The sequence below is a fragment of the Triturus cristatus genome, chromosome 3_2 (assembly GCF_964204655.1).
Source record: "Triturus cristatus chromosome 3_2, aTriCri1.1, whole genome shotgun sequence".
In the NCBI taxonomy this organism is placed as follows: Eukaryota; Metazoa; Chordata; class Amphibia; order Caudata; family Salamandridae; genus Triturus; species Triturus cristatus.
Window position 1 is genome coordinate 88,154,154 of NC_140584.1, and position 24,870 is coordinate 88,179,023.

General features: G+C 42.6%; 1 protein-coding gene across 1 annotated transcript in view; it reads left to right on the forward strand.

Annotated features, from left to right (window-relative positions):
• The window catches only part of LOC146856853 (ropporin-1-like), a 243,596-nt gene that overhangs the window by 40,890 nt on the left and 177,836 nt on the right, over window positions 1–24,870 (forward strand). Inside the window, exons 2-3 of the mRNA XM_085646769.1 lie at window positions 6,945–7,057; window positions 23,943–24,065. Coding sequence (XP_085502895.1) covers window positions 6,998–7,057; window positions 23,943–24,065 — 183 coding nt within the window. The 5' untranslated portion in view covers window positions 6,945–6,997. The remainder of the gene's footprint in view (window positions 1–6,944; window positions 7,058–23,942; window positions 24,066–24,870) is intronic.

The window sequence follows — 24,870 nt, forward strand, 5'->3', positions numbered from 1 at the left end:
CCAACACGTGTTTCTTTAGGGTATGAACCCACGACTTCTTCAGGGCTACAGGATGTACAATTGCAAAGTATTAGCACAGTATACCACAAGGTACGAATGACATATCAACAAGAAGGCGATACATTGTGACAAAGGTGTAACAAGAACCAGTGCAACCAAAGACCAGAACCTATAATTTAGGATTTAGGACACATAGTGGCAACCGGATTAAGTTAGGGTGTGAATATAACTCACTTGTAAATAATACAACGTACGTAGAACATGTGCGTATTGGGCAACATTATTTCAGAGCAAAAGAGAAAAAAAGAAAAAAACGAAGAAACATACATGGTAAGATTTCACTGTACAAGATATATGATACAGTGTAACAAAAAACGTTATAGGAACCTATTAGGCATGACAATTGTTCAGGTGACATGGAGAAGGGAGACAGTAAACAAATAACCAATATGGAGATTAAGAGAAACACCCAGTCAAGAGCAACGGAGCTGAAGGGTGAAGGTAAGGAAAAAGGATAAAGGAAGACGGAATAAATCTTACCTAATGAACAAAGAGGGCAGGAATAATAAATCTGTAAAGAAAAGGGGGTAATGGAGATGAAAAGTAGGTCAGTGCAAAAGTTGCACCTGGGGTAAAATGAATAGTGAGTATAAGGAGAGAAAGTATGTCAAGCTCACCACTCCGCCGGTTGTTATTCCGTCCCGGGTGTAGAAGGGAGAATCAATCCCAGGAGGGGCAACAAGTAGAAAACGGTGAGTACCAAAGTCAAAGCACTAAAGAGAGAAAAATAGCAGGTGGTGGGGTTAAGGGAAAGGTAGGTAGGAATGGGGAGAAAAAGGAACGTGGGGGAGGAGGAGGAACTATAAAGCTGTATCTGTGAGTACTGGAAAACAGTGTGGTGTGCAATGGCAGGACTAGATCGCGAGCGGTCTAGGACAAAACTGATAACCGCATGGTCTATGAGTAAATGCAGTAGTGAAAGCGAGTGCTAAAAGAGCGTATCGCCAGCACTCATATGTAAATGCATTGAGTGTGGTAACGTGACCTGGGAAGCTCAGGCGCTTGCCTGCGGCAAATGTCTGGCTAAGGGGTGTGAAAAAATATTTTGATAAGCAAGGCATAGGAAGTACGGAGGCGCAAGACCATAAAGGCTAGAGCCAACGGAAGTAAGTCTATGGGCAGTGAAGTCTAATGAGCGGCGCGTAGATAAAAGTGGAAATGCAAATGCAGTAAGTTACATGGCTCAAAGTTAAAGTGGTGGCCGGACGAGTAGTTAAAGTAGCTGGTGAAAGTTAAACGCACAAAATTAGTATCGGAACAAATTAAAACACGGAGGGGAGTAAATAAACTAAGCGCAGACAAAGGTGACAAGTCTTACCACAGAGTATACTGTGGGTGAGTCAAGCGAGTACGCCAGCGTATGAAGGAATGCAGCAGCCACCGGAAGTTTACGGATATCCATGGCTTCCGTTTAAATATCAGTAAAGAATGAAAGGCTAGAGCGCTGACTCCAGACCGGTAACCAAACCGGAAGTAAGTCACTCGATGTGCGAAAAGCTACACAATCCCCCAACGTATGTAAACAATGATGACTGTATAGAAACTAGTGAAAAGCAAGTAGAAAAACGAAAGATACTGAGATAAAATAAAAGCTATGTGGTATGCAACATCAAGAGTGGATGAAGAAAGCACGGTATCATGTGTGAAACTCCAAGTTAGAAAGCAATCCCAGGTATCACAAAAAGTTAGTAAGTGCCTGGGTGGGGTGTAGGCACAACAGGAGGGTGCGCACAGACGCTGATCACGAATACAGTGACCAGGTTAATCCAAGTATGAAGATAGCCAAAACGTTAAGGAAGGTACAGGAGTAGCGGAGGGGTCAAGAGTGAGTGTCAGGGTGCTAAGTATAAATTCAAAACTGTCGGTGAAACACTGATATAACTCTACTAGCGAACAGTAGACGTGTCTCCTCAAGTATGAAGATAACCAGAGAGACCTGGAAAAGTACAAGGATGAAGGGAGGGTAAAGGTAAAGTGGCAAGTTACTGGGTATATAGTTCTGCATTAGCGGTGAAACATTGATCTATCTCTATTAGCGTTGCCTGCAGTATATTAGACGTACAGGTTACACTGCAAATCACCATTGAAGCAGTACTAGTTAAACTTGATATCAAATAGATCAGGCAAAAAGATGCAGAGCATAAACATGTTCAATTAGAGTGGGTATCGTCCAGTGTCTAAATGGATCCGGGCACATAAAACATATAGGTGTTCCATATACTGAAGCATAATTCCACCGAGTATACACCAGTGCATCAATTACCCAAAAAGAATTGTAGCTCAAGGTCGGTGTTGAGTCCTAGCTCTACCGCTTTCAGACGCATAATCCAAGTTGCCTCTGCGCGGCGTAAGGACAGTTCTCTGTCGCCACCCCTCTGATGTATTGGTATAACCTCTATACCAAAAAAGTTAAATTGCTTATATTGGCCTTGTTCTTTACAGTTGATTGCATGGATTGTCATGGGATATCTACTATCACCTTGTTTAAGTGCCCTGGCATGTTCACCAATCCGGTCTTTGAGCATCCGGATGGTGCTGCCCACGTATTGTTTGCGGCATTTACACTCAACAATGTATATTACAAATCGTGTCATGCAATTGATGTTCTGCCTGATCTGATATTCCTTCCCATCAGGACCACTGAATTTAGACTTGTTGTGTGCAGCCCACCTGCACACACCGCAGCTCCCACATTTATGGAAGCCTGATGTACGTTTGGTAAGCCAATTTGTGTCAATCAAAGACTTGGGAATAGTAGGGCTCAAAATGCTTCTCAAAGTAGTTCCTCTTCTGTAGGTGACAAGAGGTCTGTGTGTAGTAAATGTCTCAAGGGATTTGTCAGCTCTTAGCGTGTCCCAATGTTTGTACATGCTCTTAGTCATGACATCTGCTCTCTGGTTATGATTAGTGATGAGTCTTACTGGTTGTGTTTGTGTGCCCCTGGGCTCTCTCTCCCTTAGTGTCTCAGCACGTGGAACCCTTAGGATACGTCTCTCTACTTTGTCTAGATTAGTTTGTTGGTAACCTCTGTTCTGAAATCTCTCTTTCATGGTATGTATGCATTTGTGGAATTCTGTATCCTCACTACAATTTCTTCTTGCTCTAGTGAATTCCCCAAATGGGATGGCCTTGATTTGATGTATAGGGTGTGCGCTGGCGGCATGCAAGATCGAATTGCAAGCGGTGGGTTTGCGGTGTAACTTGCTCTGTATTGAACCATTCTAAACATACAGCTCTACATCCAAGAAGGTAAGGTGTGTTTTGCTGTGTTGATGTGTAAATTGGACTCCTAGTGTGTTGGTATTTAGGTAGAGGTAAAATTCAAGAAGTGTTTCTTCTGGCCCAGACCACAATAATAGACAGTCATCTATATAGCGGCCCCGTACACTATGTGTTGGTTGAACCTACTGCCTAGGTCACTCCATATCCATTTGGCTTCAAAATACCCCATGAAGAGGTTAGCGAAGGAAGGTGAAAATTTAGAGCCCATGGCCACTCCGTGTATTTGTTTATACCAATGTCCCTCAAAGATAAAGCAATTGTTGCTGAGTATCAGTTCAGTCATTGTCAGTAACATTCTCGTGTATTGCCATTGTGCGGCTGGTTTCATGCTAAAATACCATTCCAAGGCCTGCATACCAATGCAAGGATCAATGTTTGTGTATAGGGAAACCACGTCTAGTGAAACTAAAATGATGTCATCCTGCCATGTGAGATCAGTAAGAATGCTTAAGATTTGTTTCGTGTCCCTGATGTATGCCGGGAGGTTCTGAACAATGGGTTGAAGGAGCATGTCCACATATTCTGCAACACTCTCTGTAGGCACCCCTATACTTGAAACGATGGGTCTGCCAGGAGGGAAGGGGAGGTTTTTGTGTACTTTGGGTAGTGTATAGAGTACCGGGTATCTAGGTCTTTCAACCCTCAGGTATAGAAATTCTTCTTCACTGAGCAACCTTTCTTCTCTCCAGGTTTTGAGGTGTTTGTTGATCAATAGGATGGGTGTGCCTGTTGGGTTGGTTGTGAGAGTTTCATAGCATGGTGAGTCATCAAGTTGTCCCAAGACTTCCATGTTATGATCCTGTCTGTTCATGATCACAATATTACCTTCCTTGTCAGCCTCTCTGATGGTGATTGATGCATTAGTAGACAGTAGTGTAAGAGCCTGTCGTTCACCTTGTGTCAGGTTATCTTGAGTGTGTCTCATGTTAGTTTTTCTTTTTGATTCTTGTTTGTCTATATCTTGTAGGACTAGTTTATAGAATGTATCAATTGTGTCCCCCCCAGGTAGTGTAGGGGTCCATCTAGATTTGGATTTCAACCCACTGGATATGGAGTAGTCAGTTTCTACATCTAGGTCAGTGAGTAATTGGCTTAGATCGTTTGGTGTTGCATCGTGATTGGTGATCGATAATTGCAGTTGTGTGTCGTATAGATCTTGAATACTAAGTAAATTCAATTCTCCACACAGAGGAATATTCTTAGCATGTTTATTAATCGAGGGGTTGTTAGAGAACAATTTCTTAAGTTTAAGATTTCTCACAAATTTAAACAAGTCCACTTTTGCTTTACATATATCCCCCCGGTCAGTAGGGCAGAAGCCTAAGCCCTTTTTTAGAAGAGAAATCATGTAATCTGTAAGAGGTAGTGAGGATAGGTTGATAATATCTACCCCCTTATCCGGTGTAATCCTCAATTCCTCTTGTCCCCTGACCTTAGGCTTCTCCTGTATTCGCTTGCGACCTGCTCTCTTGACTCGCCTTGTTTTCTTAATTCCCCATTGTTGGGTGGTACCCTGTTTCCCCTTTTTATACGTTGGACTTCCTTTAAAAAAGAATTCTCTGGTCTACTGGAATTAGAGGTACCAGGTATGTTATCCAATTCACCATCAATTGACAGTGGTACACTCAGAGAGGTTGAGCTTGAAGAGATAGAAATTATTTGCTGTCTGTTAGGTTTATTCAAATCCTGATCATTATTAAGGATTATATCATATTTCTTGGCGAAGGTAAAGACCTTACCTTCCCTATAGTCTATTTCATCTCGTTTGAGCTTTCTTGCCTTTCTTTGTTTTATATCATCCTGATGTTTGGATAACACATCTGCTAGGATTGCATAATTCTTTTCGGTCGCTTCTGGTATACCCAGAGCTTTGATTTCCTCCTCTAATTGTTTGATCTCAATCTGGAATGCTGCTACTTTACGGTCAGCATTCTCAATTAACAGTCCCATCAAAGTTTTTGAATTAGTGGTGAGTGATTCTTCCCATAGTTTCAACAGGTCAGGCTCGAGTTCATCATAGGTTCAAAAGATTTGAGCACGTAACCCGCTCGGTATCCTGTCTAAGAAAAAAACAAATAAAACAATGATCAGATGGCGTTTTTCTTTCTTTGTGGATTTAATCGGTGATCAAATGCCCAGCCAACACGTGTTTCGTCAGGGTATGAACCCACAGTTCTTGTTACACCTTTGTCACAATGTATCGCCTTCTTGTTGATATGCCATTCGTACCTTGTGGTATACTGTGCTAATACTTTGCCATTGTACATCCTGTAGCCCTGAAGAAGTCGTGGGTTCATTTGTTTTTTTCATTACATATAGTAACTAATACTGCTGATAGTATAACGTGTGCACAGGTCATCTGTAATTCTTTTTATTTTGGTTTCCGGGCCTATTTTGTGCCCCATTCCCACCCTGTGCTCCACCCTAGCCAAAAGTTCTGTGTCAGTCTTCTCCTTTGTCTTGATTATCATACCTATATTTTTCCCTAAAAGGCTCAGGTCAGATTCCGTTGACTTTACATATTTTTTATTGATTCGCCTCTCTTGCTGCACCTTCCCCATGTTCTTTTATATCTCTCTCTGCACCCCAACTCATTCACTTTGCTTTGGCTCACAATTTGTCCTTCTTGCCCCTCTCTTTCTCTTATCCTTTCTTCTCTCTTTTACACCACAGGCATCCTCTTTCCTCTGCCTGCACCCCACCCTTCTATCCCCTACCCCTCCTTAAACTACCAGTCCAATTTCCTTCATTCTACATCTTGTCTTTGCTTCTCTATCTTTCACCTACTCCCTCCAGAACGTTTCCTGTGGTCCATTAAGGCGATAAAGTTTTTGATTGACCTATGATATCCACAACCTTCTAAATTAATCTAACATATGCTTATCAATGAATTAGTTAAATATTCTTGAACAGTAAAGGACCTGATTTACAAAGGTATTTTATGGGCATAAATACCTACATTTGCACCTGGTAAGATTTCACAAATGAATGCCTGGAAGATGTAAATGGATTTACTTCTGTAAATGTCTCTGTCATAAGTGTGGAGAAATCTGCAGTGGTAAATCCCACATAAATGTTGAGAACTTGGTATAACAAGGTGTGGTTTGCTATATAACTTGGTAAAAGCTCATAAACATCTAAGGTTGTGGGCATTCATAAACTCCGCTCTGGCCCTTCTCACCCTGGAAATGACTGGATATTTACTTCCAGGATGGAAAAAAAAAATTGATCCTCTCCAGATTTAGTAGGAGTGTAGCAAAGGAGAAAAAGAGAGAACAAGTGCATTTCCACTAGTCTCCTTCCCCCATGTTTAAATCTCACATGACCTTCCCTGTAGTAAACCTATAAACCTGCAAATGGCACACCTTTCCTGTTGTACTATTGGGAATGTCTGTGGATTAAAAAAAAACATAAAGGTAGATTCAGGTGAAAGGTAAAAATCTGCATATCCTTTTTGTTTTTTCATGAATTGTGCTCAATATATCTAGGAGTTAAAAAAATATCTGCAAGGAAGAAAGCCTATTGTCCAAGCTTAATTATACAGCAATGAATGACCAATCACACGCAAAGATTTTGATGGCTGTTTATCATTTATATTTCAGGATTTCAAGTGGCAGGAAAAAGATATTTTGGGTACAACATCAAAGGAACCAGGATGGACAGACGATTTACAGCAACCCCCCTGTGTAAAAAACTCCATAAGCCAGCCTTTACAGTATGTTACTGCTAATGGTATATGATAATGCTCATAACTGTAATTAAGGAATACTAATGTTATAAGTTAGGTAATAGTGTTATCATTAAAAAATAATGGTGAACTCACTTCTGTCATTCTTTTTTCATGGAATACGATTAAATTGGCTCTTCTGTGGCTAACTTCCTGCTCTTAAGCCCTCATTCTTCAGGCCTGTAATACCTATTTGGGTTCAAACTGCAGTCTGCGCCCCAAGTGGCATTGCAATGTCTGAGAACCGCACATGTTTTGAAAGATTTGCACAAGTAATGTCTTCAAGATTACAGGTTTTGTACCCTCAAATGGAGAAAACATGCAGTATTAATACCATGCCATCACCCATTGTGAGGGTTGGAATAGGGAGAGAATACAGTATAAGGGATCAGTAATTACTGGGCGTGGTAGTACAATACATAATAATGGGTCCCTCAGAATGAGAGGTTTATTCAAGACATTTTCTGAGGGTCAATTCATGGACACCTTAATTTGTGGCTAGCAATTTTGTCCTGGGGAAGTATCTCCCCTTGGCGTATTACCCAGTTCCAAGTATTGCATCTCTCAATAGGATTAAAACCATGGACGTCATTTAGGGGCCGCTGCTGTGACCTCTCGCTTGCCACTTGTGACCCCTGGCACTGCCTTTGTGCCCCCTAGCGTCAGCAGTGGCAAAATCAGTGGCAGCTCGTCCTTATGGACGTCGGTGGGGGCTTCACCCACCTCGTTTTAAGTCAATTATTTATTATACTGATAGTGAATACTAATACATTATTCACAAGTAGTTTTAAAAAAAATGGAGTACAATTAGCTAGAATACAGCTTTCTCTATCAGCTGAGGTAAGTAAAGAAAATGCCTTTTAATGTATATATGTTGTGTGCGTGCTTGCAGTTTTGGGTGTGTTTATGTAAGATAGAGTGTGTGTATATGTGTGCATGTGTAAACAGAGACTGTGTGTGTGTGTGAATTTGTATGTATTTATAAGCATATGTATGTGTGAGTGAAAGTCAAGGTCAAGGGGCATGTGAAGTCACTTCCGATATCCCTGGCATTTTGGTGAATTGACATCCATGGGTAAAATGCAAACAGTTTTTCTGCACTGCAAAACTGTATGATTTCCACATTCATAGTTCAAAAGTGGAACTTGTTTTTTCCCTTCAAACATTTTGTGAGATTTGAAACACCGATTAATGCAATTTCTCACTGCTTAGACTCTTGGATGGAGAATGAGGGCCTCTGTGTATCACCTCAATTTCTTCTATCATATTTTCATTTAGTGTTTTACTCCTTCTTAAAATAAATAATTTTGTATCAACAAACGTTTGGGGGGGAGTTTGCACAAGTCAGGAAAGGTCGATTGGACCTCTAGCATGGTGGTCGGGGCAATTTGCATCTTCTGTCCTACGATGACCCTGCAAACTTGGCCAAGTATACCCTTTCCACACTTGACTCTCATGGTAGAGAATGCAAAGATTCAAAGGCTTTACAAGGAGGTAGAGACTGTGAACTGAAGCTGCCAAGCAACAGACACAATCACTAACCGCCCGGCCCAGTGCTTGTCTTAATAAAATTAGAAGCACTTTAATATCACAGCAGACAGAAATACTACAAACACCAATGGGGATTTAGTAACAAGGGGCCAGATGTACGACCACCCAATTTGTGACTTGCAAATTACATCACAACTGCGAGTCGCAATTTGCGTGTCACAAATTGGGATGTACAACAGTGTCAGAGACACTGTTAGCGATTCCCAATGGGGTTGCAAAATGCGAGGCTCATGAATAATATTGAGCCACTCGCAATTTGCGACCTCATTGAGAATGGCAGGTCCTCCCAGGTATGGTGGCCTGCTGGGCTCAGTAGACCACCATGTCTGGGACTGCTTTTAAATAAAGCATGTTTTTTTTTAAATGCAGCCGGTTTTCCTTAAAGGAAACGGGATGCATGTTAAAAAAAAGAAATGAAACGTTTTTGTTTAATTTTTTAAGGGCAGGTAGTGGTCCCTGGAGACCCCTTCCCATTTGCAACTCCATTACCACCCTCTTGAAGAGGGTGGTAATTTGCGATTGTTTTGCAACCGCAATTGCGGTTGCAAACCATTGGCACATGGCTTTGCGGTCGCTATTAGGAAGGGAACGCCCCTTCCTAATAGCGAATCGTAAAACCTATTTAGCGAGTCGCAAGTAAATTGCGAGTCGCTAGATAGGTTTTGTACATGGCTCATGAGGTTTCTGCATACGCAAACAGGTCGCAAACCTGTTTGGGCATGCAAAAACGGGTCATTCGTCTGGCCCAAGGTTCTTTAAATCAAATCTACACGACTCTAATCAACTATGGCATTGTCTACACCATCTACAGAGACCTAATATGACTCCTTTGGTGGCCATAATGTCTACAATGTCTAGTTGAGATAAAAGGTCATACTACCAGGCTGTGCATGTAACTACCAAGTTGGGTAACCCATAGGTCAATTTGTTCAGATCTTGAGTTAAAAAGTTCATGCCAGCATGGGTGCATGCTATTTTCTTAACAAGCAGTCTTACCTTTGAGAGTTGAAAATAGTCTGGAGGCTAACCCGGGTACCTATATTTGTGATTCTATTAGTAAAAATATTTCTTACACATCCGCGTACTAAATGTCTACCCCTCTGCTTTCCTAATATTGGCCAGCTGCACCTCATGTACGGGCAACATTGTTCACCCTTAGAGGAGAATAGATTGAGGGGTGCCTATCTGTTGCTTCCCTCACCCCTGTGCCTCCCCTATGCCCTTCACAATTTTTTCTGTTTACAGACTTGCATGATTCTTCCACCTGTTCCCCCTCCACTCGTGCTTTCCTTACCACTAAATGAATGTATCACAAGGTTTGTTCTTGGTCCATCTCTAGAATGTTGGAGGTGTTGGTTATACATTTGGTTACAAAGTTGAAAAGGCATGTATCGTGCATCACAAATACATCTGCCAGCACAACCAGCCCTGAGGGTTAGGATCCTTTAATGCATAAACTCAAGTGCAGTACAAGACTCTCCGTCACACTTATGAGCAACAAAGCTTAGCGAAAATTTGCTGTAGTAACATCTAAAATACTGATTGCATGGGAGAGTCTCTCAACAATCATGCAAAGTATAGCTGTGTGTTGTATTGGAAAGGGCAATAAAAAATAGTTTAAAAAAAAAGGTCAAGATACAGCTTCTCAGGCTTTGAGTCTAGGCCTGTCTGGTGGCTCAGTGGACCATTGTGTCCACTGCAGGGGCCTGTGTTCGACCTCATGGTCACAGGTTCAGCTTTTCATCCATCTGAGGTGGATAAAATGAGTACAGCTGAGTAACAATAAACATCTGTTATTCAACGGCAAGATTCCCATTCCCATGGGTGAACTTGCGGTTTACAAATACACGGGATGTTATGTTTTACCTTGGCTCGGCCGAGAGATTTATTGTGCAGTTTTTGCGATCGCAACATCAACAGCGGGCACATGATCTTGGGCAGCAGCTCCACCTATTAGGTCTTGTGGGTGGGAATAAACAGTACAGAAGGCATTGGTTGCCTTCTTCAGCATTTATGCCCTGCAGGCCACTGGGAGGGTTTCTACAAAGCCAGTGTTGTTACTCCTTGCTGGAAACTCAGCACATTAGCCATCTGGGCTTGTTGCAGGTATTTGGATGCAAAACAGCACTCTGTTGCTTGAGGTCATGGATGTTTTGCGCAGTTCACAATATGAACCATGCAGGTAGGCTGAGTTGTCCTCTTCGCTCGGGTTGGCACCAGTCACGCTGCTAGTACTTCTGAGTGCTGTACTTTATAGGAACAAAGCTTGGCTTCTCCTTCTGGAGAGTCTCTCCACCTACAGTGCAAGCACACTCTTTCAATACTAGAGTAGACAGGCAGGCTTCTATGCACAAGGCAGACTTAAATCTTCTCTAGCAAGTTGCACAGTCATTGCGATGTCCTCTCACCCTTGGGAGATGAGCTGTATTGTATATACTAGCCCGTGATCACAGCATTTCTTTGAGTAATCTTTAAGTACTCAGTCGAGAACTCTCTTCCTTTGTCAAGAAGTACTTGGAACTGAAAACAAAGTGGGATGGTTTAGCTCCCAACTTTATGCTCATTTTCCAGCCAGGGAATGTTGATCAGCTCTCTAAAGTTCAGGAACTGGTTCAGTTTCAAATTTAACTTTCTGGCTGCACTGCAGATGCAGCCTTTAGAAAAAGGGAATGGCTCTCATAGTAGGTAAGGAGGATGCTGTCTCTAAGCAGGATTATTGATAACAATGAAGTATGAACAATCTGCCGTTGGATGCCATCAGCCTTACTGAAGTACAATTGAGGGAAAGTCAAAAGGGCAGACACTATCTAGAAACTACCTCCCCGTTAAGAACAGAAACTGCTAACTCCTGTACCTTCAGCCAAATGGCAGTGCTCAGGAAGGACTAATTTGCAATTCCCTGCTAAAAATTCCTCCTAGATTTTCCAAGGGTAGCCCAGTCCCCATCCTCCTCATACTTAACACCTGGAGCTTCTCACTTCAACTCCAGAAATGCAGGCAATACTCTTCCACTTTTTGGGGAAGCTCTATTCCATCATCCATTGTGTGCCATGTCAGACAAGGTGCTATCCAAAATCAATTCCACTTGTCCCAGTAGTCAGACTGTGAGCACAACACAGATTCTTACTACGATATGTGCCTAATACTCAAGCTCTGAACATGCAAATGGGATGACAGACCAAGGTTCTGGGTGTACAGCAGAACTTTACAAGAATGGGACCCCTAGGCCACAATCCTGAACCAGAGAAAAGATATGTTTAGTATTATAAATCCACAAAAATCTGTATGCTGCCACTACTTTATTTCTACAATACAGGCGGTGTGTGAGGAAAGCGTTTTATTTTTTTATATTTGTGGTTGGGAGACCTCACAAGTAATAAACTTGCTACAAAGGGTTGAGCTAAGCCTTTTAAACAAAGATCCAGTCATCTTTGTTTGAAACCGCCTTTTTTTAAAAACCTTTATTTATCATTTTACAGACAACAATTAACAGATTAGCATTGTCAATAATGAGTCACATTGAGATAACTATGGCAGTACAGTCGTACACACTTTGTATACATGAGCAGTAAGATATTACAGTAAATCACAGTAGCATTAAACAAGGTACTACACCTAACCAACATGGTCTTCCTAGTATGCTCCTAGTCATCTCCATCAGACAGAGACGATTCACTGTCAGCTGCACTATCTTCGGGGGTACTGTTGCTCAGTTCCTCCCAAAGCTCCAGGTCGGCCTGCAATTTCATATCTGTTCGTGCGCTACAGAGCTGAAGTACAACCGCCTTCAACCACTCCGAAACATCCCAAACCCACTGGTCCACCATGGGGGCCCTCACTCACTCCTATCTAGGTAATGGCAACCCTGGTCCTAACCAGGGCCAGCTGTAAGAAGCGGTATACCATCTTGCGCTTCTTGGGTCGAGCCATATTTCCCAACAAGCAATGCTGTTGGACTAATTCACATCAAATGGCAGCTGTACGATGCAGCTGGACCACCGCATCCGACCAAAACGGCCTAACTCGCGGACAAACCCATGCTAGATGTGAATTACACCTATGCATGGACCGGGATCATATATGTACGATGCACAAAACTGAAGTGAATCAACTTAAAACATGTGTTTCCTCATTTTTAAAAACCTTAGCTCAACCCTGGGTAGCTATGGCTTTGAGGGGTCAGGCTCTATTAAAGGAAGACGTGTAAAGCATTAAGAACTACCAAAACAGCAAAATATGAAAGAAACCAGACAAGATAAAAACCCAAGCATCAATTTATAAAAATAGGTTGCATTTTTGTCCACCAGGGGTGCATTGCCCCACTTAAAATGCCCCCAAAACCCCATGAAAAATAAAATGGTAATTTATAACCATTTTATTTATGATCCCCATCCCGAGCCAAGCATCAGGACGGGGGCGGGGTCGCTGCTGAGTGACAGCAGCAGAGAGGATGGTGGGTTGTCTATGCACTTACGTTTAAAGTGTGCATGTCTTTTTGGCCGGCCATCTTGACACGGCCAACCACACATGCCCACTTTAAAAATCTCTAACCCAGCTGTCTTCAGACAGCTGGGTTAGCGTAAGTGCAGGACTCCAGGGCGCCGTGGAGCGCCGAATGAAGCCACTACCTCCAATCAGGGTGCTGCTCTCACAGAATGAGAGCAGCGCCCTGATAGGTCAAGGGAATTCCAGGCTCCAGCTTCAATTTCTGTGGAGGTCCAAAGCGGAGGACGTCGTGTTCGCCTGCTAAGTTTTTCAAATCATATATTTATTTGTTTTGCGCGCACGTGCCCACCACCTCCTTTCCCAGTAGATGCCAGCCGCAGGTTAGGAAAATCCGCTTAGCGAAACAGAAATCAATTGCATGTTTTTCAAATAAACAGGATGTAAAGGCTACCACACAAACTTGGCTAGCAGCAGAACACAGGTGATATGAGCTAAGAGACAAGGTGAGTAAATGGCTATCAATGGAGCAGATACCTGACTAGCTAGTGCCAGGAATAAGATATGACCAAGGAGCACCATACTTGGAGGCCCTCACTCGAATAGCCTTCATCATTATAGTTTACTACTCACAATAATATGCCCTAATAGGGAGGACGGAGGGTATCCGTGAATTTGTAAGAGACCTTTCGATGTAAATATTAAATGAATCTGAAAGGCCAGCAATGGTAACAGAAATCTCTGTTTAGGACCTCTCAGATGCCTTGGGGACCATGCAATCCCAAACTTTCATGTTGTTTGGGAATAGAGGTGGCCATCTTTGAAGTTGAGTATAAGTCTCTTAGTGGCTCACGCTCTCGTTGCTAAGCAGTCAAGATGTTTAACTGCTTGCAGAATCCGGCTGTTTGTCAACGCAAAAAGGCATTTTCAAATGTACAAATTCCTAATTTCGATTCATAATTTGGGTTTGCGAATTGGTATTTGGAAATGGCATGTTTAGGGCGTTCCTTCCCAATACCATTCACACTTTACCGCCTACTCAAAGTTGGTGGTAACACATTGACAACTGGGGAGGGGTCCCCAAAGGACCTATTCCCCTTCCCTTTTGAGAATAGTCGGAAAAAATATTTTTTAAAAGCAGGCAATGGTCTTAAAAAGTGAAACTTAAAATGGTTAAAAAAAATATATATAAATGCATCCCGTTTTCCTTTGAGGAAAGCAGGCTGTGTTTGAAAATAAAAGATTGCTTTATTTAAAACCAACCACAGACATGTGGTCTGCTGACCCATCCCTGTGATGGCAGCGAATCGTTGCGAGCCACAAATTGCCACATACCTCATTAATTTTCATTAGGTGGTTTTATTTGAAACCCACTAAAAATCGGTATTTCAGGAATAAGGGCTTTGTACATTAGTGATAGTGATTTCCAAATAGGGATTCGCAAAAACGCTGTTTGGAAATCACTATTTGAATTGTTCGAACATCTAGCCCTTGTTACCTGAAACCAATGACACAGATACCTCGTCTCCTGGAACCAGTCACTTTGTTCAGAAGTATCCCAGAGATGCATTTAAATTAACGAAGTGACTTTGAACATTTATATTCAAGGGACTATTCCATTTGATAAATTCAGGAAAAAGAAACCAAACACTGACTACAATTTAAAGGGATTTCTGAACTAACATTTCTCAGTGCACGTGGATCCATATTACATTAAGTTAATAGATAGGATCTGTAAAACTCATGATGTTTATCATGTTTACGAATGTGTATATTGTATTTAAGGTATTGATAATTCAAGGAGGGTAATTGATGCAGTAGGCAAAGTAATGCAATACAGATTCATGTTGTATATTTCAGTGTACCGAAGTCCTGAGTAGAAATTCAAGTTACATTCAACAAGAGTTGGAAGTGTAACTACGTTTATATTGGCCATTAATATAATTGAAGTGATACAAGGAAATGTTTAAATATACTTGGGATATTAAACTCTTTAACTATGTTTTCAGTTTTCAGAAACATCAAAGTTTCCACTTCACATGAGAGCCAAAAGTAAGGAGATAGTCTGGAGGCATATTGGTGACTATGTATCTGTACGAAATTAGATGTAGTAAAATTCATAAGCACTAATAGTCTAAACTATTTTAGATAACTATCATGATCAATTGAAGGTCATGCCAAGCAGAACAGATAAGTCTAGTGTCTTTGTTTTTTCTCTTTTTTCCTGTTCTCGCCTGCTAACTAACAAGTTGCTTCTGTAACGAGTTGGTAGTGGATACATCACTCCAGCTGGATACAGACTACAAAGTCAGTGCTTTTTTACACTAAAACATTGTTCAACTCGGGTTCCCTGCTGGGCAAGTGAGCTATGGCAAGTAATTGGAGGTCTATCTCACCCCCGGTGAGTGAATGGCTATGAAGTAAGTTTTTTTTTCAAAAGTTTACTTATTGAGTTTTTCCCTCTATTAATCAAAAAAAGTCATATGAACATGTCATGTTATTGTTACAATTTAACAGTATACAAACAGTTTATCATATTGCACGGTTGCATTTATCCCGTATATGTATTTAGACGCCACATTCGTTTTAATATCCAACATGTGCCAATGTGCCAACAGTCTTGGATTCTGTGGCCCATCAGGTCATCTCTGAGTCAGAGGCAGCGCTGGTGGTATGAATTGCGAGGTAGGTTCGTAGGGCATCCCTGATATGCCTGGGTCGGGACGTCGGGGGTAGTAGTGTGAAATAGAGGTCTGGGAGAGTATTGCACTGTGCTAGGTCACTTAGCCATTCTACTGCTTCAGGGGATAGCCCTCTGCCCCAGCACATTGCCAATCATCACTTGCCCAGTAATAAGGCCAAGTCTACCAGATTTCTGCTATTCTTGGGCACTGTCTTTAGATAGCCAAGCAGAGCCAACATTGGATCCACCGGTAGAGTCAGTCCTGTCGTATCATTCAGCATTCAAACCAGTTCTTGCTATTAGTGGGCTATAGCCTGGCAGTGCCACGCCAGGTGTATGAACTGTGATTTCAGTGAGGCACATCTGTCACAGTAAGCATTGTCCTTTCAACCATATCTGCACAATTTGAGCGGTGTACAGTAGAGTTGCTGTGAATAGTTGTGTATAAGGCAGTGTCTCACATTTATCGATACCTTTTTGGTATGCTGGCAGCAGTATTCCAACTATGCATCAGTGATTGTAGTCATTAAGTCTCTGGACGACTGTTCCCGGGTTTGATGCCTTATCTTTGGCATGTTAGTGATAGTCAATGTATAAAGCACCCTTATGATTTGTTTAGGAGCTGGGCCAGCAACAATTAAGCTAAGTAGTCGCCAGTCTTTGGGCTCTTACAGGTATGTCAGGAAGGCCTCTTACCAATTCCCTCAGTCGTTGGCATCTGAACACATCTAGGGGAATGGCAGTTCTTTTGAGCAGGTAAGTTTCTAGTGTATAAATTTACTGTCTCTGTAGAGGTCTCCAAGTGTGCCAAGTTGTCTATCTTGTAGGGATGGTATAATTGTTAGTTGTTCTTGGTGTGACAGGGCCCACGAGGTAGAATCCAACATATGACTCTTCCGTGGACGGGTATGGGATTTCATTGCTACTGTATTTATATTCTGATTGGCCTCTAGTCCTTTCCCTAAATGAAGATGAGGGGCTTGCCTATAGTTGAGGAACCAATGCAAGGCAAAGTGGGCCTGCTCAACATTGTAATATGCTTCAAAATGCAGTGCTGAGGGATTTTTAGATCTCGCTTATGTATCCGAGGGGTGGGTGATGTGCTCACATACTTTGTGAACAATTTCTGCATGGGGTCCAGCCCTTTGGGCTTTCCCTCCAGCGACCCGAGTGGTTGGAGACGTGGAGAATGACGAGGAGATCCATGGGATGGGAGGAACGTCTCACTGAGCAAACCCCCTTCTAGGAGGGTACAGTCTTCCGTCAGGTGACTGGCTTGCAGGGATTCCGTCCCTGGGATTTAATAGGTATTTCTAAATTGGGGGAAGTCCTTCACGGGGCTGAACTGAAGTCCTTTGCCACCCTTTAGGACAAATTCCAGCTCCATCGACCCCATTTCTACAAATACCTACAGCTATGCCATACGCTTACACCCTACCTGACCCACTTGGTGACTATCCTGGAAAATGGCCCTTTAGAGGCCAAAATATTATTGACCAATATTCCAGAGCACAAAGTATCAGTAATTTACTGTTCACTGGTGATCAAAGCCAGAGATACTTTTCCGGTAAAGAGGCTGAGAGTGTGACTTGGGTCCACTGGAAGATGACAATTGGAAAGAGGCATTGGCATCCTCGCAGGAGGCGGCAATTGCTTCTCAGTTCTGTCTCATCCAACTGAATTGTACCTGCATAGGGTGTATTACACCAGGGATAGACTGTGGAGAGGGGGCCTTATTGCTTCAACCGACTGTCTGTGCTGTTCGACTGCACCAGGTCTATATACAGTATGGGGAGGCCATATCCTAACACAATTTTGAGATTGGGTTTACGCTAGCTTGGAGGTGGTGGTGGGGCTTCCCCTTCCACGGTCTCCGTGATGTGCCATTTTACACTTATCCAACAACATTGATAGAAGTTGATATCTCCGCACACCTCTGTAGTTGAACCTCACGGTGGCTAAACGTGATATCGCCATGGCTTGGAGGGAGGCACTGGCTCCTTCACTAAAGGTTTGGAGGGAGGGACTGGATCATTGCATGGGCCTAGAACGTCCTATATACGTAGCTAGGGGTTGCCCGAAGAAATAATACAACATTTGGGAATGCGGGGCTATCTATCGAGGGATACAGCTAGAACCGTGTTCCCAGCTGCTGGGCACTCTGGCAGCCAAAACCAGATCATTTCCATCTTGGGGGATGCTGGGGGGCACAGGCAGGGGGGGGCTTGGTGAGGTCTTGGGTGCGGGTCTGGAGGTAGATTCTTTGTTATTGTCGTTTTCGTAACTGTATTACTTGCTTTATGTTTTATTTCAGTTTCTGCAATGTGATTGACAATGATTATGACTATCAATGTGATTGTGCTGGATAACCTCGATATCTTAACCGTTTTTGTGGAAATGTTTCTTATCGTATGTTTTTTATCTTCATTGTATCATTTTCCTTTTTTATGATGGCAAAACTAATAAGAAGTTGGGAGAAAAAAATGGGGTGCTGCAAAGCCCCCTGGCTGTGTGGTCTCTGCATGCTTTTTCAACATATGTGCTGACATGTTACCTTCCCATGTTAGTTTTATAAGTAGTGTGTGGAGCGGAGTTAAAAAACTTTGGGACAGGGGGACAGAATAGTTTGATATACTGTGGGATTATTACCATTCCGATTAATGCAGTCTGGCCCCCCACATAAAGAGGCAGTCAGATCCATTTGCTTATTTTGGAGACTGTCTAAGACATTGTTTTGCCATAGTTTTTCCTCAGAAGGACATCTATGTCACTCTGAATCTGTATGCCCCGATATCTAATCGGCTATTTCCACCACTGCAGAGGGTAGTCCAATACAGATTGGACAGTGGCCAAGGTAAGGGACATCATCTGTGATTCGGACCAGTTTATTGTCAACCCTGACCATTTATCAATGTGGACAGTCTCCGGTACTCTGGGAGCAATGTTGGTCACAAGGTCTTTAACCATGAGCATGACGTCAACTGCATTGAGGGAGGCCAGGATTCTGAAGACCCCGAAACAGATGCCTCTGTCGGAGTGTTCTTACCTCAAGGGCTCACTAGCGGTTCCATCGCCAGGGCGAAAATATTAAGAGAGAGAGGGCATCCTTACCTAGTCGTGCTGTTATAGTCATTTACTTTATTCGGGCTGTGGGTTTTGTATAGACCAAACCTATCCACTAGAGTGTCGCCTTTCCAGTCAAGAAAAAACGTCACAGCCTTCGTCTCTGGGTTAAACTACTGTAACAGTGTGAAGAGTGTGCAAAGACTGTCTGACTTCGAGCAGCCCAGAATGAACTTGGACTGCTCCGGAAGGACCAGACTGTGCAGCAACAGTAAGAGTCCTACCACCATTATTTTGTTGTCTTTGTTGATGAGGGAAAATGGACGGTGGGAGCCGCAGTCATAAGCAGACTTCCCGGGTTTAAGTAACATGATGACTAGTATTTCTGTGACAGTAGGGTGGAGGTCCCCCTTTTGGATTGCCTTCCCATACATCTCTAGCAAGTAAGGGGCATGGATTGATGCTTGTTAATCAAGAACCTGGTATAAAAAATGAGGGGTTGTCCTTACAGACCTACATATATCTCAGGCCTATGGTAGAAATGCTTTGCTATAGCGATTACTCCCTTGATTACATTGGTGATTTGTATGGCCTAGCTGACATAGCCAATATTGAAACAAATGTGCAAGGAAGTAGATTATTGCAATGGGCTTTCTGGAGGCTGTTGTGTCACTTGAATTGTTGTTTTTTCAGATGTATAATTCTCGTAAATGGCAAGTATATATTTTATTTTAAAAAAATGAACAATGGTGTAGCAGGTGCACAGACGGAACTCACTTCCCCATACCAGCCTCTTCAAGATTAAAGATTATGGTTTGGGGGATGATGGTCAGCAATGTAAAAAATATGTTTATATTGGTTTCAAATGTGGCCCTTAACTGGCACCTAATATTGGGCAATGGGCTAGCACAGGGGGTTTGTATTACACTTTAGCATTTAGATGAATTGCTTATGTCTTTAATCATCTTATTCAGCTTGTAATATTCCTGGCATATGGATTGATACTACCATAGTCTCAGTTTAGCAGTTTTTAATGCTTCCTTGATTGCAGTAATGAACTGTATTAATCTCTTCTAGCTAAAACCATCGCCTGACACTACCTAGTAGCAAGAGTATCGAGATCACTGAGGGTTGTTCCACTAACAACCTGTACAAACCCAGTTCAATGTCTGCTCTTATATCCCATTGGCTAAGAGAAAGTAGAAGTGGGATAAACTAATCATATTACCCCATTTGAGACTAACGTACTGTGAGATATCTTACTTCAGAGATGTTACTGCCTGTATGGCTCAGCCTATGTTTAAGTGCACATTCGCCATATCTGTCTACTTCCAAGATGACAAATGTTTCTTAAACCAAGGTGTGAACCCAATGGGAATCGTCCATGTGCCTGAGTTACTCCTAAACCAGGAAGAAGATTTGAGTTTCCTGATAGTGCTGTAATTTGGTAATGGAAAAGTAGTCACAGGGAACCTTCAGAATATCTTGTGGTAAAATAAGAATCCATAATGTTGCTGTTCATTCCTCCACTGACAATAAACAATAGTAGCTATTGTATATGTGTGTCAGCCTAATTAAAACATGTAGCCTTTTTTAGCTGACCAGCCAAATGGTTTTGCTACAGTTTTGGAATACGTATACTTATCCCGTACAGAATCCTTTGTGTAAATGTCAGCCCTGCATTATTTTTGTGCTTTTCTTTTACAGCAGATACAATACATTTGGGTAGGAGGCTATGACGGGACTAACACCATTCTCCTGCCCTTGGGCAAGACATGGGTCATGACATCCCCTCCACAAATGGGTTTAGTGGGAGAGCATGAAATATCGTCCCTGCCTGTCGCCAAGGCAAGAGGAGAGAGATATGATTTTCCCCCTCTCTTAGAGATGCAGTGCATCAACGTGCCCTACACATAAGATTGGTAAGTGGTCATGGAATGTCCTTCTCTGAGTGTTCCCAATGAATGGGAGATACGTTTTCTACCCCCACCCTTGGGCAAGGCCACAGGCTCAATGATCACGCTACCATTGGGCAAAGCTAAAGGGGTGAAGTGGGCATAACTTACCTCACCCTTGACCAAAGCAGGGACAATGACAGTGGGACACACGTTTGAGGGCACAGCAGACCACATTGCCCATAATCCTTGGCCCACCTGAAAGTGGGGGCGTGACAGCAGGCCTGGCGCAGGTCATTTAAACCTGACTTATTGCCACCCCTGCCAAACACATTTTTGGGGGCATAACAGAACACATGGGGTTGAGGTGTGGGCTATGGGGGTTATATCAAAAGAAATTGAGCTTTCTGAGTGACAACTTTCCTTTACGGAAGAGACCTCTCATCTTTGCTTGTGCCACTATTGCAGCAAAATTCTTAATGCATTCTCTCAGCTGCTGGTGTCACCAGCTCCACAATGGATTCTCCCCCGCTGGTCTTCCAGCCATTTGAGCATTGATATCTGTTTACGGGACTCTCAGGATACCTTCCGGGACTCTCAGGATACCTTCCCATCTCCAGGATGAGCTCAGCGGCCAAGCACAGGAAAAAACCCACCAGGATAAGGGAAAGGGTGAATAATGTTAGTACTGAAACACAGGCAAGCAGATTGATGAGGACGAATCAGAGCCAATAATCCGTTCAAGGCCATTGACCTTAGCCTGGAAAAACAAATGCGGCAAGGATAACAGGACCTGTTCCGGAAGTGGCACTAGCTCTTGCACATTTGGCCTCCAATAATTTCATTAATGTTAATGTTGGGGAATGCATTTTACCAACTAAACGTTTATGCCGCCATTACTTACCTGGCGAGGTAAGATGTATGCAGGGAGGGCATTCCTCTTCGGCTAAGTAGGGCAGTGTCTCAGGTGATGGCAGGATTTGATAAACAGCTGCAGGGGCACCCCAAACACAGGAGGAGGGGATATCAACTCTGCACTTGCCACCTGTTTCGATTATTTGGATCAACACTGTCTTTTACCATTCCCTCAATAAATCTGGAGGGGGAGGGGTGTCGATGTAAATCTTATTGACAATCTCTTGTCACATCCGCAGTGTTAATATTCTTGGCTGGAAGATAGTTGGTGTAAAGGCCAAGTTGGGGGTCACTGAAATGGTTGGATTACATCAAGCTCTTTAATATTGTCTAACTGCAGGAAAGCTGAACTGAAGGTGATGTATCTTGCAATGGCTTTGTAAACTATATGCAGCACGCCTTTCCATCTTCCTTGAGGCGGGCTAGAGCTGGGCTTCTAGATTGGTTTAAGGTAACCCTAGATTGTGTTGGTATCCCAGTAGATACTGGTAGCTGGCTATGTCAAACTTTCTATCTAAATTGGGCCTTGAATCCAGGGTCATTTATAATCAATTTCTATAATGTTGACTTTTCTGTATGTGCCAATACCAATTTTAATTCTCTTTTTTCTTTGATCGATACTCTATGCAATAGCCTGCTTTTTAAAGGGAGGTGTTTTAATTTGTTGTTAGCTGGTGATTTCAACTCTAAGTTGGGTGATACTGAGCTAGACAGGGTAACCAATTTTCCTCAACCTTGTTGCAAGGCAGATGAAGACAACAAATTTCCTCCTGCTGTCATCCAGCCAGGCAAGTAACAGAGGTTGGCATGGAGGGGTTGCAACAGACAGAGCAGCTGTCAGCGGCCACAGGACTTCATGGTCACCACAATTTTATAGGCCATTGTGGACCATGGCAGCTGACCGATAGTCTGTTGACATCTTTCCAATTGCAAAGATGATATCAGGTTAACAACTTGTTAGCTGCCAGCCTTTTTTTAGATGCATTTTTTGTAATACCCCTGTTGGACAAGATGTGGTAGGGAAAACAAACCCTCAGCATCCTTGAAGAAGGGTTGTCATGATAAAGCGACCATGCACTTTGACAAAGCAGGAGGAACCAATGGAGTATAAAAGAGGGTTGCAGGGTCTATGTTTTCCCTTTAATTAATTTTAATTTTTTTTTATCTCTCTCCTCAAGCAACACGAAAGCCGATAAAATGCCAAATACTTGCTACCTATGAATGTGTCAGGCTTCAAGATGTATCATACAACACAATTTTTTTAAATCTCTCCTAGTGTTTGTGAATACGGGGAACATTTAATGTCCATGTGGAGTGGTGGGGGTATTTGTGAGCCCCACCCTGCCCACTGTCAGTAGTATTTTTCATCCCCTAGAACTGCTCAAGGGCAGGGGATGCGTTTGTTCCCCCATAATTTCAAAAGGCGGAAAGGGACTTTGTAAACCGCCCACTAGTACTGACACTTGCCTTGCCAATGGTGGAAGGCCTTTTCCAGATCGAACCCTACTAGCGTCTGGTCGAAGTGTGTTGCCACCAGTGCACACAGTACCAATGTGGTTGTTGAGAACAACATAATCAGAGAAAAGAGGAAGGGACATCTGAGAAAGAGCTTCTTGATACTGAATCAGTGAGTTTGCAGTCAATTAATTCTGAGGCCCAGGTAATGTTCTCTGACATAAGTATTGTTTCCTAAACATTGTTTACAAAAATATAGTCCCATTGTATAAGTGTTCTATTATTACCGCCAATTGAGTGTTTTGTTGTGGAAAATATTTAATGCGCAATATTTACGTCAGGTGATAGTCTATTAAGACTATTTTAGTACCAAACATGAGTTTTGTTTCACTTGTGCCTTGTGTTCAGGTGCAGTTATAAACAAAGGCTCCAAAATAACCTGAAGTTCATTAAACATAATTAATGATTCTTATCTCAATAAGTGTTCTCACAAAAGGTACACCTGCATCTACAATAACAACCTGCTGAAGAGACGTGGTAGGAAGCATGTACGTAAAGTACAGTAATGTTACTGATGTATTTTGAAGCAATTGAAAAGTCCAGAAATCTGGCTATTGACCCTATACAATCAAAGAGAATTATGAGGAAACAAACTTGCTATTACTTTCACAGCAAGACAAGATCAAATAGCTCACAATGGTGAGCATGGACTTGAGTTCCCATTAAATCTAAGCACCTAATTACTCTTGCCCAGGTGGCGGCATCTGCATCTACCACCTTGAGACTGAGTTTACGTGCTGTGATGCTCATACATTGGTACACAAAAGTACTGGACTTATGTCTGTCTGTTGTCTTTCTTGTCTTACAGGTAACAAGGAATTTTGCTAGACGAGTAGGAAGTCTTGCTAGACGATCCAGTGGAGAACTAGATCTCATGAAAGGTAACAGGATGGAGCAGCACCTTCAGGCAAAGGACCATCAGCATAAGAGGGTGAGCTATGAACTATCATGCTAATCAAGTTAGGTGTTGGCAGTCTGTGGGTAGGGGAGTTAAATGGTGCTGTGCCCAAGATGGCTGCCATACTATCGCAAGATATCAAACTTTCTAAGTCTGTGAGGGGTGAAACTCTCAAGAGACCTTTGAGATGCAGTCTTGGGAGGGTTCACTCCCATTTGTGGTAGTAAGGAAGTGACGAGGCTGAAGGTGTGCTGCCGAATATTGTGGAAGCCTACCTCAAGTGTTGCATCCAGTGGCATAGTGTTTCTAAGGTTAGGGCATTAGGGAACCAACAGAGGGACAAAATGTTGTTGTGGCTATGTTTTGGGACATACAGTGTCAAGGACTTGGGGACACCATACAGGAAATTGAAGGCAGACTTTTCCGGCCATGACAGTACTGAGAAACAAAAATGCTGGGAGCTCATAGATGCCCCAGTGCTTTAACATTTGCAAAGGAAGCACTCTCTTGCAACCCAAATAGAAACCAGCACCTGCCTGTTATTCAGAAGACTGCCCCAAAACAGTTGTCAACTGTCTGGCTGCCCTTCAGCCTCCAGTAATTAGAGCAGCCATTTATTTGTATGCGAATAATTAATGTTTACCATAGCTCTGTTCCTTGGCAAAGCAAACAAAATCCCAACTGCACTTCATCATTGAAGGGGGGAGGGTGAAAAACCCTCACCCAAAGCCAAGGTATGGGGAGGTATGAGGATGTGACAGTAAGTCCCCTCATGGTGATCCTACATGTACTCCTGCTCTGAGTGCATAACTGCATATATAGCTGGTATACTGGCTTT